Below are 18,204 nucleotides of genomic sequence, written 5' to 3' on the forward strand. Positions count from 1 at the left end.
TGGGAAGCCTAATTAAAATCTGTAGGGATACACCTGCCACAGGACAGAAGTACCTGAGTCCCTGGGTCCCCCAGGTTACTTCTCATCCAGGCACTGCCATTTTCTGATTCTTTGTACTTCTCTAATTCTACAAGGTAGTCCCTGGTCTGCTCACAAATATTCTTTGATCAAGATAAACATGTAGTAAATTACAATCATCTCTGCAACTGTGCCTTCCAGGGGTTATATGTATATCACCATGATTAGATGTATGTGTGTTCCCCAATCCTTTAGTGACAGATTCACAGGCAAGTCCTTGATTTAAGTTCCTAGGTGGCTAACACACGTTCATTCTACATGGATTTGTACTGGCTTAACTCTCAGAGGACCTTATAACCTTATTGCCAAGCTTTTGGGGGTGGGAAGCCCCACTGTCACCTCAGTTACTACCAAGAGTAGTAATTTCTAAATGTTACAGAAACTTTGAAATTTATGTCAGTGCCATTCTCTAAAATAGAATTTTGAAGACCCAGGGTATAAACCAGAAGAAACTGGATTTAGGGGGGAGGGTGTAGCTCAGTGGTAGAGGGCATGCCTAGCATGCACAAGGTCCTGGGTTTCAGCCCCAGTACTTCCATTAAAATATAAATAAATAAATCAACCTAATTACCTCCCCCACCAAAAAAAATTTTTTTAAAAAGAAGAAACTGGATTTGTCTTCTGTGCTCACTCACGATCCTAACGTGTATGTGCTGAATAGATTTTTTCTAATGTTTTTTCTATAGGCATTATATCTGATAGCCACTAACGGAACCCCAGAGCTCCAGAATCCTGAGAGACTGTCTGCTGTATTCCGTGACTTTTTAAATCGCTGTCTTGAGATGGATGTGGATAGGCGAGGATCTGCCAAGGAGCTTTTGCAGGTGAAAATGAAACAGGACAATGACAAAGAGAGAGTCATTATATTGAGCTTTTCCATCTCAATGTGTGACAGTCAGAGAGCTCTGTCAAGAGATGTCTAGTTCAAGTTAGGCTCTAACCATTTGATCTGAGAGAGACCACAGGCACATAAGGATAGGCATGCATCTTCTACATGATAGATTGGCATGTTGCCTCTCTTCTGAGAAGTTGGCAGTTTAATCTGTAAATCTCTTTTGTTCTTCCTGGAGTCTTATTTTGCCAGGAAAAGAAAAACAATGTGAACCTCTGGTGTTGCTGTTTTGTTCTAAACTTCACTTGTGCCCCTGGATGTTGTATGCAGGTGCTCTTGGCCGGAGGTAATTCTCTACATAACTATGCAATTATTTCCATGGCATTTGCTACTCTAATGCTTTACTGGTCAAAGCCCCTTTGCTTGTGATGCCAAATGGCAGGCACCTGCTTGCCTGGGTGAGTACCATCCAGTGGTGAGTGCCTCTGTAACCATTTGTCCTTTTCATGGCTCTCAGGGATTAGTATATACAATGGTAATTAGTACCTACTTTGCACCAAATTCTTTACACACGTTCTCTCACTTTATTCTTACAACTCTTTAGGGTAGATGTTCTTATCCCATGTTACAGATGTAGAAATTAAGGCTCACATGGCTATTGAGTGGCAGAACTTGGATTTGAGCCCTGAATTGTTTGACTTTCCACCACACAAACCAATTTAGAGGGGGAAAATGCATTTATATTGACAAAGCAATGCATGCCCAGGATTCCACATAGACCTTCACTGCTGGGGCCTGTTCCTTGGGGAACAATATCAGGATTTGTAGTAGCAAAGCAAAGTGACTGCTTCTTCTCCCTGACTTTGAACACGTAATCCAGTTAGACAAAGGCATAACACTTGGTTATACAGGATGTTGTGAACCATAGATTCAGTCTATTCTAGGCCCAACCACACAAAAGTTCCTGTTGCTTCTGAACTCCCTCCAGAGACAGAGAGCCACACCTAGGCAAACATCCTAACCCAAATCATACCTGGGATAAACCATTGGGGAGCAATTAGAGAGGCTACACCTTCTCTTTTCTGCTGCCCGTGAGCATTTCACAGGCAGTCGTGGACCCTAAAGTGTCAAATCTGAAATAGTCATTTATTAATCTTCTCATTGATCCAGCCTCAAATTATAGATGAGAAACTTGAACTTTTGAGTGCTTCACTTCCATATCTTTGCACCTGTCCCGCCACCCCACAGACACATCCTGCTACACATTGCTATCATGCCTTCCTCCAAGGATGAGTGCAGGTACAGGTTCTCTTAAGGTAGCTGTGTAGTCATATAGGTAGTTGAATCAATTATCTAGTTCATTCCTTCCCCAGCAGTACTTTGATCTGAACCAGTCAGATAACTGATGCAAAACTACTTTGAGAAAACTGAAGTTTGTTGCATCTCTTCACTTTGTACACATAGGCTATAAACTGCATATCATCTCAAGTCCATATAACTCCATTCTCTGACTCTAGCCTATCACTGTTCATTTTAGAGGCTGGAAAGGAGAAAGCTACATGACATTCACAGAACTGAAAGGCTTGAGAAAAGACACAAATAAATTGATATTTGTTGAGCAACTTCTATGTGCGAGGCTTAAGTTCACAGTCTCCTTGGGAACATGAAAAAAAGTGCAAGATTGTTTAGTAGACTCATTCAAACCAAGTGGCTGTTCAAGCAGTAAGTGCCACAGGTTGATTAGAGAAATACTTCTATAGGCTATGGCATTCAGAAAATGCCTGCCAGCAGGGAAGAGTTCAGCTGGGCCTTGAAAGATATCAGTTTTAGATAGTTCGAGGATAAAGAGGGAAGGAATTTCAGATGGAAGGATTATCGTGTGACCATAAGCATGTAGGCAAGGTTTAAGGGAACAGAAAATAGAAAGGGTAGCTGAAGTAAAAGAGTTCAAGTAAGGAAGCTGCAGGAAATAGGACCGTGGAGAACATTGAACACCAGGCTGAGGAGCTGGGGCTGCAGGAAGTGGGGAAACACTGAAGATCTCTGCAGGACACACATGATGAAAGCTTTGTTTAGGAAGGTTAATCTGGTGGTATGCAATAAGAATTAGCAACAGAAAAAACTGGAGGCTGGAAGATCAAGGGAGAGTTATTGTTGTAATTCAGGATTAGGTTGATTAAGCTCAGGGAAAGCAAGCGATCGTTGTAAAAGGCGTTGAGAAGGAGGCACTTGGTAACTGCGTGTAGAACAGAAGGGAGAAGAATACAAAAGTGACTCTGGAATATCACAGCAGTGGTAGCATTCAGCAGAAGCAGAAGTCATAGAGGATAAAACAAAGGCTAACATTTACTGGCCTCTGTGTAGCGTACAAGGAACTGTCACTTACCTCATTTAACCATTGTAATAAGCAAAGGAATGGATTGAACCTAGGTGATCTGAATCCAAAGCCCCTGTAGCTTACAGCACACAAGCGTACCCTGTCTGGGAGACTTAAATATACATTTTTAAATGTTGAATTCAAGGTGGCATAAGGACATTCCAAAGGAAATATCCGACAGGTAATTGGAGAATTAGAACCAGAGTTCAGGAAAGCGATCAGATCACACGGTGTATATTTGGGAGTCATCCCCATAAAGTTGATGAGAGGTTGGCACCATGGAAAGAAATAAGCTCTCCAAGGAATTAAATTTGAAAAAGAAGATGATGAGAGCCAAGTTCTGGTAGATGGAAGGAGGACGTGAAACCAGAGAGGAAGATGGAGAGGGAGTAGTCAGGGACGATGCATGTGGAAGAGAACCAAGGCAGTAGAACTGGCCCTGGAGAGAACAACATGTCAAAGAAGGAAGGGCTATTCACTTGTATTGAGTACTGCAGAGAGGCCAAAAAAGAGATGGCAGAGGTACACTATTAGGTTCAACAGTTAGGAAGCCATTGGTTTCAGGGTTAAGGTCATTAGTGGTCAGCAGAATACACGTTTTTCAAGCCTGAGAGCTGCTCCAGATAAATTCATCAGTTTAAGAAAAGCAGAACATTAGACTTGCAAACACAGTAAGATTTTTACAAGACCCCCACTCTGAATTTCTCACTCTGCCTGTCAGCTTCTAGAGGATTTCATGACACTGAAGAACAGAAACATCCAAAGGACAAAAGCTGGCACTATTTTTTTTAATGATGTTTAATTGGATCCACAAAATATATTTGAATGAAAAAAAAAAGGCTCCTTGAAAGGAGAAAGTAACATACGTGTTGGAGGCAAGAATTCCAGTAATTCCTCTTTTTCTTTCTTCCTTTTGCAGCATCCATTTTTAAAATTAGCCAAGCCTCTCTCCAGCCTGACTCCTCTGATTATCGCTGCAAAGGAAGCGATTAAGAACAGCAGCCGCTAGGACTGCAAGCCTTACCCCCACCACCTCCCTCCCGAGTAAGGCTGAGGTAAAACTCCGCTGCAGGAAAGATGGAAGAAAAGACAGTCAAATGGGGTGGGGCTTCTTTAACTTTCAAATGAATAGAAACTTCTTATAAGCCTTTTTCCTACTCCCTCAGATTATGTAATTTATTTGTAAGCCTGAATCGCAGCCCAAACAGGGCAGCAATGTCGAAGTGGCCATAAAGTGGTCACTTCCACCGTGAAGCGAAAGAGCCAGTAGTGAATCCCTTCATTTTGTGCATTCACTTTGAAGAAAAAGAGATTTCTCAAAGATGCACACTCCCTCTTCATCGTGTCGTGTTCGTTTTTAAGTTAGAGAGTAGTCCCTCTTGCATTCGAACCTCCTTCAAAACTCCTTACCCAATGTGATGTTTTTCACTTGCATTGTCATTAGCTGTCCAGAAAAAAAAAGATGTCAAAACGTTTTTTTTAAAAAAAGAAAGTAAAAAACAAAAACATAACAAAAAAACAAAAACAAAAACAAAACAAACAAACAAAAAAAACCAGAGCAAGTACTGTGTGAACATGTGGAAGTCCATGCCCTAATAGAGTTGAAATTTTTTATTCTTCTTCTATAGTGGTGGCTTGGTTTGTGTACCTGTTTTTCTGCATTTGTATTGGAAAATGTTTCTTTTAAGACATTTTCCAAAAGCAGAGAGGAATATGTATGTTCAGGAAGGGCTTTTAAAAACTGTATATCTAAATAAAGTTCAAATGGTGAAATCTTATCACATTTTCATGATGCTGCTTAAGAGGTAGTTGATTTATCATTTGTAAACCAGCTCGTTCATCTCATGATACCTGAAAAAAGACACATCAAAACTGTGGCACTCCAATTGGGTGAGTCCAGGTCCTAAACCTAGGAAATCCTGTTAGGAGAAACCATACTTAAACACAGCTGGGACTTTCTCTAAGAGCCGAAAGGAAAACAATCTAAGTGTGCAATACTGAAATCCTTGCTGGATAGTAAGTAAACGAAGATAAAGATTCCGAATTTAATCCTCTCTTGTGCTTGTGGAACATATACACTGTGAAATTGGCACATCGGGAGGCAACAGACCCATTAACTGACATTTGCTGATGATAAGAATGATTAATCTTGACAATTTATAACGTTTTAAATAATTTTTAAAAGATCTGGAGAACAGAAATATTGTAAGCATTCAACTCTATAAGAAATGGGAGGAAAACTACATCCCGATCAACATTTGGCTTGAAGTATTTGTTCCCATTTTACCTGTGTATCACCAATTTCTGTCTCCAGAGGCGGTGTGATCATCCTTAGTTCTTTGGGCTTTTGAATTTCAAACGTGTGTGTAAAGATTTTGAGGTTCTCCAGTGAACAGAATTTGGGTTTGCAGTCATATAGCCCAAGAAACATCAGTCCAACTGAATTCCTTTTGGGACTTGGGGAAAATCTGAAAATTTGACTGTTATTTCACCATGTATCAGTTTATTAGGAATTTAACAGTTGGCACTTCCTGAATCTTCTGAGAGTAGAAAAACATCTGGAGGGTGTCTGCATAGAAAAGGATATGCTTCTCTTTCGAGTGTATTGTCAGTTTTATAAATTCTGCTGAGTTGTTTCTCTAAGCCTTTGAAAAGCTAGCAGTTCGTGCAGTAGCAGGCTTCTTGATCTATAGTATGTCAAGAATCTGAATAGAACCTATCTACATTCAGCAAGAGAGGGAAAGAGATCAATGACCTGGGCCTCTCTCCTTCTCTGCCGAGGCACATCCATCCATGTCATCATCTATCCATTCCTTAAAATGAAAGCACTTTCTTTAGAGAGTTTCTGCTAACCATATAGTGCACATGTTTATGTTCAGGAGATGACACCACTGGTGGATTTCCTATTTTCCTATTGTTTTCTTTGACTATGAAATTTGGATGGGGCTTAACCCTCACCCCCAGAAAATGTCCACAGTGAGATACAACAACAAATGTAAAAAGAAGATCAAACGGTAATATTAATTTGAAGCTTACTATGTTATACGCCACAAAAATGGCTGGGCCTGAAATTTTTAATGCCATAGTGTTTTCATAAGAGAGAGAGAGAGAGAGAGAGGGGCCTTAATTTTTATTTCTTTTAAAATTAAGTATTTTTTAAATTTTTCATTCATAGTGCCAGGGAATTCAATGAAATGATACCTGGGATGCAAACAGAATTCGGTCCATGGGTAACTAACCCCTGCCAGTGGAGAGAGCCCCAACCCTGGTTGGGAAGCCCTAGGTGTCTGTTAGCATCCCTTGTATGTCATAAAGGCCCTTTTTTTGGTAGGGGGAGACCTGGAGCAGTGATCCTTCAGATTACTGTAAGTAGAGAAATGGCTGCTCTTCTATGCTTTCAATTCAGCATACTAACAACGAGGGGCCCGGTACGTCTTTATCACATCCTGTTGTACCAAGATTTTATGAGACTATATACCCCAGTAGGCTTTACTCTTACAAACTTATATCTATGTAAATTTTAAAATGAGAACAGCTTCTAAAGACCCTTCCCCGTGTTGGAGAGTTATGTATATTTCTAATGAGTATTAGAGAGAAGCTGTTTCTCCTGCCAAAATGATGCTGAAGGATTCACATTTGGTACACTTGACCAAGTTGGACTCCAGATGGTTAATAGTTTATTCCCTTTCCCTGGATTTTTTTAAAGCTCATCTTGAAACAGGTGAGTCTATCCAGATCTTTAAAAGTCGCTGGCGTGCCCTGAGATAATGAGGGTGCATCGTCGAATGTTGATTCCAAAATGTCCTGAGATAGGGATAGGGCAGTGGGAAAGTCAGGGAAGGGTGAGAAGCACAGTAGAGATTATTTATTTAAGAAAGAAGAGAACATTAATGTTGTAGCAAGGATCCGGTACGTTGTCATAATCCCGTGAGGATTTTTGGATGATTAGATCCCCTCAAATCAGTCACCATGTTGGGTAATGACTTCGTTCTTGCTGATCTTGTCTTTGTGTCATTGTAAATATTTGTGTGTCCATGTTCCATTTTGGCTACTGGATGGCCAAGTCCTGTAAGAAGATTTAACTCAAGTATTTATTCTTTAATTGTGTTATTCAGATTTCTTTCAGGCTTGTGAATTGCACCCCAATGTTTGAGTTTAACCACCTGATCCCCCCATCTTTCCCTCCCCTGTGAAGCACATTCCATTGCTAAAAGAAAAAGAAATACGAAATTGCTTCCTGTCGTCTGTATAACTGTTTTGATAGTTTGAGATGTTTGTCTATAAAGGATATTTCTCAGCTCAAAGATCGTGTAAATAATTATATTCCTTTGCTCAATGGGTTGTTTATTTCTAATAGGGCTGCCAGTTCTCAGAGAGAATCTATAAAATCACTTTTAAATAACATAAGCAGAGATTACAACTATGTAGAAATAAGCGTGCATATGGACAAAGACTGGGAACACAGATAATTGAAATAAGTTGTGTTAGGGTGGTGGGATTATGTGAAATTTTTTTTTCTTTTCACAGTTTTCTTTGATGTTGTTATAATATTGCTTTATAATAAATAAACATCAGAAAGGGGACTATAGAAACATAGAAAAGACGCCGGAAGCAGACACCTTCTGGCCAGAGCCCAGAGCATGCAGGGCACAGATATTTGCTAGTTACAATTATTCCATAGGCTTTATATTTGCCTGGGTGCTGAGTTTGGCACACGCTCGGGTATGGCACGTGCTTTCTTAGGGGACTAGTATCTATAAGTTAAGGCTAGGGAGATGTCGCTATTAGAACTCCAAACACATCCTTCTGCTGTAAAACTGGCTGCCCCCCACTTTGGTATGGTATTGAGGTTTCTGTTTTGGTTACTTTAGATTGGAGGGCTGACCTTCGATTAGCCCCCTGGATAACATCTGTTTCAAGTATCACCTTTCTGGATCATTTTAGTAGATTTTCAGGTTGAATTTTAGAAGAATAGAAGGCTAAGATTCCCCAGCCCCAGCCACTTCCTTGGCCAACAGGATGTAACATCATTCAGGTAGGATTTTCTTTTAATGACCAGTAGGCAAGTCCTGTTGATTTCAGTAGAAGTTACGACTTACACTTAAAAGCTGGCTGTGAAAACATTAAGACAAATATTTAGAACTGCCTTGGCCTGTTGGCATTCAGGCACCGTCCTTTTAGCTTTGGCCTGAGATGGTGGCCTCTATGTGCTTTCTGTCTTGCCTGATTATAGGTTGTACGCAGTAACTACCATCATTTTAAAAAAGGGAGACTAGCTACCCCGAGAGAGGAATTTCCTTCTAAGTCACCAAAGAAATTGTAGGTGAGGGCTTTTATAATGGGGTAGTGGCCTCAGATGTTCCACAGTCTCACCGAGAGCAGACCTAATACCCAGAGAACCCACAGCCTTTTCTTTGGCCATTCTCAACATACATCTACTTCAGAGAGTCTTAACCCTGCCATCCCCAGTTTTGAATCTCATGGTCCTTTTCTGAGCTACTCACAGTTAATATTCAGTTAAACAAAGGCATGGCCAGTGATGCAAGCTTCTCCCAGTCTCTGAGCAAGAAGACTGAAATTCAGCATTTGTAAACTGACAGTCTAATAGGCCTGGGATTTGGAGTGAACTTAACACACAATTCTGAACATATATTTGCATGTGGATTGGGAAGGAAATAAATGGGACCTTGGAAATAATGGAAATATTTTTCCTAAGAAAGAATTTTTTCATAAGAAGTTTGTTTCTGATATAATCTTTCTGTTGGTTAGCTTTCATGTTTTTTTTCACTCCTTTTCTCATCCCACAGTCCTTTAGTGACCAAATGAATATAACCTAACTCCTCATGCATCGGGAGAGTCTGTTTAATATTAAACAATGTCTAACTGAATCTGCAAATGCGGGAACTGAGATATCACTTCCATGCGCACACTTCTGTGTTCAAGTAGACTCTAATAACAACAGGTAGCACTTACTGCCACGTATTGTAGTCACACTTGCAAGATAAACTGAGAGAGGCTGGTTAGTGCCATCAGGGTCTCCTTTGGAAGCTGCCATCAGGTGAGTGCTATCCCATAATACCAGCAATAAGGCAAGTTACCGTGTTCACCTGATTTAGGACCTAAGAGGAAACCAACAGCAATTAGAGAGAATCAGTCGGATGCAGTGGAAGAAGTACTAGCCCGGAAGTAAGGATACTTGGATTCCAATATAGGATCTATCAGTAACTTACTGGGTGACCTTGGGCAAGTCACTTAACCATTTTATGGCCATATCCTCATCTAGAAAATAAGGCTCTTGGACTGGTTCTGTAAGGCCTTTCCAAAGGCTCTAACATTCTGTGGTACTATAGGTTGCCTTGCAAATTCAACCTGCTAACGTGATGGCAAATATCACCTGCTTAAGCCTGGGTCTCTTATGTTGCAGTTAAACAATAGAACTAGGTACAATAATGCCAAAAAAAAAAAACTCTCAAGTAAATGAAGTTAATAATACTAGGGAATGTTGATAAAACTTGTGGCAGCCTTCTAGTTTTTTCACAGTTGTTTTGTTGTTGTTTTAACGTCCTTTTTCTGTTGAGTGTTCCCATTTTCATTTTCCATACAGTCTGTATGTCAAGTCTGGGTTTCATTAAGCTGTGGCCAGTATTTGCTACTAGAACAGAGATACACTGTCACACTTGCTAGAGTAGAACTGTACTTGGGCCTCTGCGTTCCTCTGAAGCGGTGTTGGGCTTCCTAGAGTTTACTTCTTAAATGGCACAAGATGGCAGAACCCATGCATTTTAATGACTGGGACTACTGAGTGGGCCTAAGCACTTGCAGATTGCAGAGAGAAAAAGGGAAAGGTGATTACATGCTATTAGCATTAAGGAGTGTTGACATATCTACTTGTTGGGAACCAAAGATAGCATTTCTGATGACAACTCCCCGAGGGATGGGCCAGTTGGATGAGTATGCTACTGGGAAGAGGATAAACCGATAGTCAGTGGACAGTCCCAATGCCCTGCCTACAGCAGTGCCAACCAGCCTTGAGTGTGAAATTCCGGTTCAGTGTGTGTGCTTGTGTGTGGTGTGCTTTATGGACCCGCATATACTATAGTCATTAGTGATGATGACACCTTTCATGGAACTCTATAACCATTAGTGGGTTGAATTTTAAATCTCAGTACATCACCAAGGAGGAGACAAGTCACAGGGTAGTGATGTGTACTGGGATTATACTCATAATAGCCGGACAAAACCAGTTGAGGAGGATCTACATTTCATTGTTTATCAGAATTGTATCTCATTTGGCTGTGCATTACTTTTGTTGAAATGTGTTATCTGTAAACCCATGTGTAGTGAAATTCTTCTGTAACTTTGGAGTAAAGGTATTTATGGTCTTTTTGTTTGTTTGATTTTTTTCAGTAAGTTATTTCTTTTGTGGACCTGCTGATGGTACGATTCCATCCTTCTGACCTCAGCATTCGATCTTTTTGAGGACTTTTGTTTCCAATACTGTTATTTTAAATTGTGGTTGAAGCAATAGAAAATTGAAATATGGATTGTGCATGACTGTGTCTTGAGTGTAAAAATATTGCAGTTTGAAACTTGGACCTAAAGTATTGCAAATAAAAATGACAAACATCAATGAGCTAGTGCTTCTCTCTTCTGTCACCTTTCCAGCTACCCGCTTGGCATCAGCCATTTACCTGCTTCACAGGTTGGAGAGTAGCATTCTCTCCCAAGTATCGATGCAGGGAAGTGTCTGGCCTTGTAAGCAATACAGGCAATGTCCTGCAGACCCCAGCACTAAACAACTCAGACCCAGAGTCACCATCTGGTTTTTACATGGAATAGCTCAGAGAGACGATTGTGTATACTCGATGCAGGGCAAAAGCCTGGCAGATCCAAGAGGTCATGAAGGAAAACTGCCCAAAGAAACCATATGTGATAAATAATTTGTGTTTGCTCATCCTTCTGCTTGGAAAATTCTGAACAAGTAAAGCCATCTGTGTAATGCTTAGCTTTTGTCTTATACCTGGTGTCAAGGGCCACAGGTCACAGGAGAGATTCCAAACCTACTTTACTGAGAACACTCATTCATTCATTCATTCATTCATTCTTTCATTCCAAAAGGATTTATTGAGCTCATGTTATATGTCGGGCACTGTGAACGTTTCTGATAAAGATAACTTTTCTTTTAAAAACCACCTTCAAGTGTGACTAAATGACAGAAAAGTTCATTAAAAACTGCTCGATGCATGTACTGGAATCGGGTTTGTCAGACACTCTTTTGAGTCCTCAAGACCTAAGATAAAAACACCAGAGATTTAGCAAACTAGAGGTTTGTTCCCCTAGTACTGCTTGTACAATGGGCATAGCCTTCCTTCTGGAGCATGTGTACATAATTTCATACCTTTGTGTAAGTGGATACCCAGTGGTACTGTATTCCCCTCAAAAGATCATGTATCTTACCAAATGCTATTGGGTGTTTTTTTTAGTTCACCGGATTTACATGCAAGCTTTATTCCCCTCATTGAATCTCTCCATGTTCAAAGCAAAAGAGACATGTCTGTACATCGGAATGGGCATTTAAATGAGAATCCCAAGTAATTAGCTTTCAGCCAACTTCTCTACTGCCCACGTGCAGGAATTACGCGGTTACCTCTCGCACTAGCAGCCTCATATCCTAACTTTGACTGACAGGTTTCCTCCCACTATTTTTCTATCCCTGTTAAATTAAATAGAAATACTTTTTTATGTGTTAGCAAATTAGCAATATCTTCCATCAGAAAATAAAATTTCAAAGACATTTCTCTTTGTCATAACTCAGAGGAACAGGGTCCCAAACAATGATAAACGTCTCACTGCACAGCTCAGCCCTACTAGTTCAGCTGCCAGAACTGTAGCCTCATCTAAGTCCCCAACCCTCCTCCTCAAGTGGGGAGGGGTGACACCTGAGGTGCCTCACCCACCCTGGTTGTTCTCTACAGCCCACGGCGCCCTGGCCTCCAGACACTTGGGTGGCATCTGGTGGCTTTCCACATACCTGCGTCGAGCGCCCCTGCTGTCACTGCCTTCTGCTAATCCTGTATCAATGCCACCTTCCCTTGGCTGCTGTGCCACCCTACTTATCTATATCTTCAAAAGCCACACCAGTCCCCGGCACCAGTAGCCTCTGGGGTGACTCATCCACTTGTCGTTTCCTAGCAGGGTACTTTTTACTTGTTTGTTTTTCCATTCCTGACAGCAAGAACCCTTCCCATGAAACCAACCAATTCTGCTACGTCTTTGGACCCATTTTGGTGGTTCTTGGTGGCACTTCACTGAAGCAAGGAACAAGAATGGTCCTCGTTTTCTCCTCTCCCTTCCTGGGGCTCCTCAGGTCAACCTGTGCATAGCCCCGCCCCTTTCAGGCCCACCACCTTCCGCAGAAGTTAATCTGCAGAGTCAACTGTAGCCATTACTTTATAAAGTCTCCATTTTCTCCCAAGCAGCCCTCCTCGGAATAAAAAGGAAATTGGCAGTTTGGCTCCATTCTACATGTACTTCAGTGTTTTCACTAGAGTACCCTCATCCTGTTTCCTAGAGGTATACATTCCCACAAAGTACGAAGCAACAGACTCTGTTACCATTGGGGGAAAATGGGTAAAGGCTCACAGGGATCTCTCTGTATTAGTTCTCACAACTCCATGTGGATCTGTAATTATCTCAATAAACTTTCTAACAAGAAAAGCCACAAACTACATGATATATCAGAGGTCACAGCAAGGAGGTAGACTGCAGATCGGAGATCATGCCCCAGTCCACTTCCACCATCAACTTCTAATTATCAAGAAGTTCCTCCCTAACTTAATTCCACTTAGTTCACTAGTCCTGTCCATCTCAGTAAGACTTCCCACTTTCTCTTCAGGCACTTCTGAGGCCTCCCTGGGGAAGCCAGGAGCACAGATATAATTACTTATGAGTTCTTCCTTGTGGACATGGATTGATAGACTCCTCAGCCAACGGTGTCACACGAGAATAAAATTCATAATGAGAAACAACTTGAAATTCTACAAGTAAAACTGAATTGCCGTGCTTTAAAATACAGGATGAGGATGTTATGTTCCAAAAATGTTACACTACAGAATAAATCTCTTGATGTGTCCTGAGAGGCGCAAATTAAGAGCCCCACCATGCTTTCCACATTTTCTTTCTATACTCTTTTGAACAGACATTAGCAAGTGGTAGTTAAAATCCCCTTCATAGTTAAATGGATGTGTGACATAATTTCAAAACAATTTTAATCACACTTGAATGAGATAAAGTTACTCCTGTAGCATTCAAGTAGAGAGCAGGGATTACCAAACTAAGCTGTTCATTCCCCTCCAGGAAGATCTTAATCTCTGGTCTTATTGCTCCTTTGCCACTTTCAGCAATGATTTTTCTAATTTGTGGTGCATTGTGTTTGGGAAGCTGTTTTTCACCTAAAGCACAAGTGCCTGTGCCATCATCTGCTTTCAGGATACCTCTGTCATAAGACTTGACTGTGGAAAAGACAATATTGTCCCAGTTTGCAATTTAGAGTCTTCTAAGTCCTTTGGATAAATACTTTCTGGATTCCATATGTTACCATCAATCTCATCAACACCAACACATCTAGCATCAAAATGATGCAGGTACCACATTGTGGGCAGGCCCATATTATCAAAGCCCAAACAATGAAGGTTTTATCCCCCACCATCTCAAGAGTTTCTCATAAGAAGCTGCATTTGTGAATTTCTCAATTCTGTTGAAGTTACCTCTCCTATGACAGAGTTATGTGGATGCCACTTAGAATGATGTGTTTATCAGTGACACAGACATGCGTATTAACATCAGAGTAGCCTGTGGTACCAGGATAAATATCTGTCATCTAGAGCATTTCCCTGTCATTAGTGCTCATAAGAGGATCAAAAACATCAATTCCAGAATCAATGAAAACCTTTTTATTTAGCTCCACGGTACACACTGATGATTGTTTCTAACTTATTATCTGTATCATTTTGATGGTTATTAACACCTACCTTAGGCCCTCCTTCAAATGATGTATCAATCATAGCATTTTATAGATTATTAAAGAAGTCAAAGCCTTGACATCACCTATGCTAACATCTGTACTATAAAGGAGGCAATGTGGGGTGTGCAGGGCCTTTGCACTCTCTATGACCTTCTGGGAGCCACTGCTCCTCTGATGGGAAATGTGAGGCTCAGCACATGGCCATGGGTTTAATGATCCATAAGGTGCCCATACCCACTTCAGTTTGCCTCATTTCTCAGGTCTTCAGGTTTTCTACTAACTTTCCTTTCCCCATCTTGGTATCACAACTGAAGGAGGCTCCTCACCCCTCACCTACACACACGGTAATGAATCATTTCCAATCATGTTGTTCCCCATCATTGTCATGGTATCTGGCTACACCATCTACAGCCGCAGGAGCCAGGACAAGTACAAGTTTGGCTCTTCAGACTCTTAAGTGTTTAAGAAGTAAAGAAGTGAACCCTGCCTGGAGGGGCACTTCCTTGGCCGGCCAGCATGTGAATGATGGCCCAGTGGCATTCCCTTAATTACCTACTGGCTGGAGTATACACTGTGGTCCACTGCAATAGGTTCACTCCATTTTTCTCCCTGCCCATAGACAAGGCAATCATTTTGGGCTCCCCAGGGAGGCCTCCGATTCCTCAGCATGGCTCAGCACCCCTGCATGCAGCTCGTCATCGTATTCCAACATTGCACGCATGCTTCTTCCACTCAGGGTTGCTGCAAAATGCCTGGGAGGGGGGCGGCAATCTGTATGTTTCTAGTAGTTTCTACTTTAGTCTAGCTATATATTATATCAGCTTCATAAATGTCCATACCTTCCACTTCTTCCCCTATAGAAGTCTCTGGGTAGTGGAGTTTCCCACCAAAAATAAAATCATGAGGGTAAAATCATCATTCCTAGTAGAATAGCAACCCAGCACCAAAAATGCTCTGTTCTGGCTCCCACCACCTCGTTTGCTCTTGCCTCAACGAGACTCAATCGTGTGCTGTCAACTCACTGGAAGCTCTTAAATTGTGGGTTACTCTTAGGCTGATATGGGTTTAAGAGTTTAGATTTGAGAGCTAGAACTGCATTTCACTTTCTTATCGAAGTGTTAGTTTCCATTATAAAAAGAGGATACCTATGAATTATGGGGTTGTGAAGAATGAAAAAGTTCACATATCAAGATGCTCATCCGGTCACATAGTAGGTATTCAATAAATGGTAGCTATTATTATTCTTATTAGCCTTTTAAAATATCCTGGCCAAATGGAATACCTTCAATAGTAGGCACTGCGCTGAATGAGTTTTGGCTGGCAATCCAAATGCAGGGAAGTGTTTCCTCTTCTATAATACAGTAGCCATTGTTAGAGATCTGGTCCTCTGTAGAACTGGACTACAAGGGTCCTAGTTAGTGAAGTGTGTAGACGGTGTTAGTATGCACCCCATTTTTTCCCCCATCTACATCCAAAAGCAAGAAATCTTTGCTAACACTGGTGGCTTCCATCTGGGGATAGCAACCAGTTACGTGCTCTGGATTGGTGAAAACTTGTGCTGCTCAAGGCAAGCCCGTGTCTCACATTTGTATTTCAAGTCCTCATCTATCTTTGGCTGAAATAACTAGTTCTTCAATAGTTAGCAAATCTTTCCCTTCTTATATTGCCAAAGCCATTGTGTAATACTCTTAAAACCATAAGACACAGCTCTTGGGGAAAATCTAGCTATTTCAATTTTTTTTAGCAGGAAGCATTACAGCCTCCATAGAAGACATAGTTGACCCATAACTGAATCATACGATTAAAGTCAGGTAATCTTATTATGTTTAAAGTAAACCTCAGTAAAACTGATTAAAAAGAAAGACAGATCTTCCTCCATTTATGATGGGGTTATGTCCCAATAAACCCATTGTAAGTTGAAAATATTTTGAGTTGAACATGCATTTAATACACCTAACCTACATCATATCTTAATACACATAATCTCCATCATAGCTTAGACTAGTCTACCTTAAACATGCTCACAACACTTACGTGAGCCTACAGTGGGGCAAAGTCATCTAACACAAAGTGCATTTTATAATAAAGTGTTGCATTAAAAGTGAAAAACTGAATGGCTGTCTGGGTACAGAATGGTTGTCCATGTGTTGGTTGTTTCCCCTCATGACTGCCTGGCTGACTGAGAGCACTGCCCAGCATCACCAGAGAGTATCGTATTACACATCACTAGCCCAGAGAGAGATCAAAATTCAAAATTCAAAGTATGATTTCTATTGAATGCATATTGCTTTTGCACCATTGTGAAGTCGAAAAATTGATAGCGAAACATTGTTAAGTCAGGTACCATCTGTATATTACTGTGTGTGTGTGAATGTGTGTATATATAAAATATGATCACCTTTACTGCAACCAGTCTGATCCAAGGAATCTTCATCTTTTGCTTGGATTGTTGCAATAGTCCCTTAACTGATCTCCTTGCTCCTATCCTTGCCTGCCTAACTATATTCTCAACAGGGCATTCAACATAAATCAACTATCCAATGGTTACATACTCCTCTCAGAGTAAAGATGAAGTCCTTAAATGACTTACAAGGCCCTCCACTGGATGTACCACCTACATCCAGGTATTCTTTAGTTGCAGGAGCACCTACAACTGAATAATAAAAAGACAAATAAACCAATTTAAAATGAGGAAAGGATTTGAACAAACATTTTTCAAAACAAAGATGTACAAATATTCAATAAGCACATAAAAAGATGCTCATCATTATTATCCATCAGAGAAATGCAAATCAAAGCCACAATGAGATATCTACTTCACATCCACTAAGATGGGAATAATTAAGAAGGCAGATAACAACAAGTATTGGCAAAGATGTGGAGAAATTAGAACCCTTATACACTGCTGGTGGGAATGCAAAATAATGCAGCTGCTTTGGAAAGCAATCTGTCAATTACTCAAACAGTTAAGCATAGAGTTACCATGTGACCCAGCAATTCCACTCCAATGTAGTCACATACCCAAGAGAACTGAAAATCTATGTCCCCACAAAAATGTGTACATAAATATGTTCAAAGCAGCATTATTCATGATAGCCAAAAGGGGAAGCAACCCAAGTTTCCATCAATTCACGAATGAATAAATAAAATGTAGTATGTGTATACAATGGAATATTATCTGGAAATAAAAAGAAATGAAGTACTGATCCATGCTACAGCACAGATGAACCTTGAAAATATTCTGCTAATTAAAAGAAGCCAAACACAAAAAGCCACAGTTTACATGATTCCATTTATAGGAAATGTCCAGAATAGACAAATCCATAGACACAGAAGGTAGAGGTTTCCTAAGGTGGAGGAGAAGGGATTTAGGAGGAAGTGGAAAGTACAGGTTTCTTTTTGGAAATGATGAAATTGTTCTAAAATTGATTGTGGTGATGGCTGCTCAACTCTAAATATATCTAAAGCCATTGAATTGTACACTTTAAATTGGTGAGTTATATGATATGTGAGTTACATTTTTACTAAAGCAGTTATAATATAAAATTGATACATGTCCAATATAGAAATATGAGAAAATTCAGGAAAGCAAAAAGGAGAAAAAGAAACTCCTTCCACATTCAAAAAAATTGTTTCCCAATTGTCTTCAGGATTGATTAAGTCAAAAATCCTGATCCTGAACTATAAGCCTTCTCATGATTCGTTCCGTTTACTCCTTGAACGTCATCTTTCATCATTCCCACATTGGCACCATATGTTTCAGCTGTAACTAATTGTTTTTCTCCAAACATTCCACGCTCCCTTGCAAGTCCCTGCACTTGCGCACATCATTCTCACTGCCTGTAACTGATGGTCCCTCCCCTCTTCATTTGGCCAATTGTATTCATCAGGATT

The 18,204-nt window shown here is 40.5% G+C and overlaps 1 protein-coding gene across 2 annotated transcripts in view; it reads left to right on the forward strand.

The window, feature by feature from the left end:
- Positions 1 to 10,917, forward strand: part of PAK3 (p21 (RAC1) activated kinase 3) — a 46,491-nt gene extending 35,574 nt beyond the window's left edge. Inside the window, exons 7-9 of one of the 2 annotated variants that reach the window (XM_032475713.1) lie at positions 765 to 902; positions 4,207 to 4,342; positions 10,695 to 10,917. In XM_032475713.1, coding sequence (XP_032331604.1) covers positions 765 to 902; positions 4,207 to 4,296 — 228 coding nt within the window. In that variant the 3' untranslated portion in view covers positions 4,297 to 4,342; positions 10,695 to 10,917. The other variant, XM_032475714.1, reaches the window with a different exon arrangement.
- Positions 10,918 to 18,204: the final 7,287 nt, after the last annotated feature.

This window comes from Camelus ferus, chromosome X, assembly GCF_009834535.1.
Source record: "Camelus ferus isolate YT-003-E chromosome X, BCGSAC_Cfer_1.0, whole genome shotgun sequence".
NCBI classification, from domain to species: Eukaryota; Metazoa; Chordata; class Mammalia; order Artiodactyla; family Camelidae; genus Camelus; species Camelus ferus.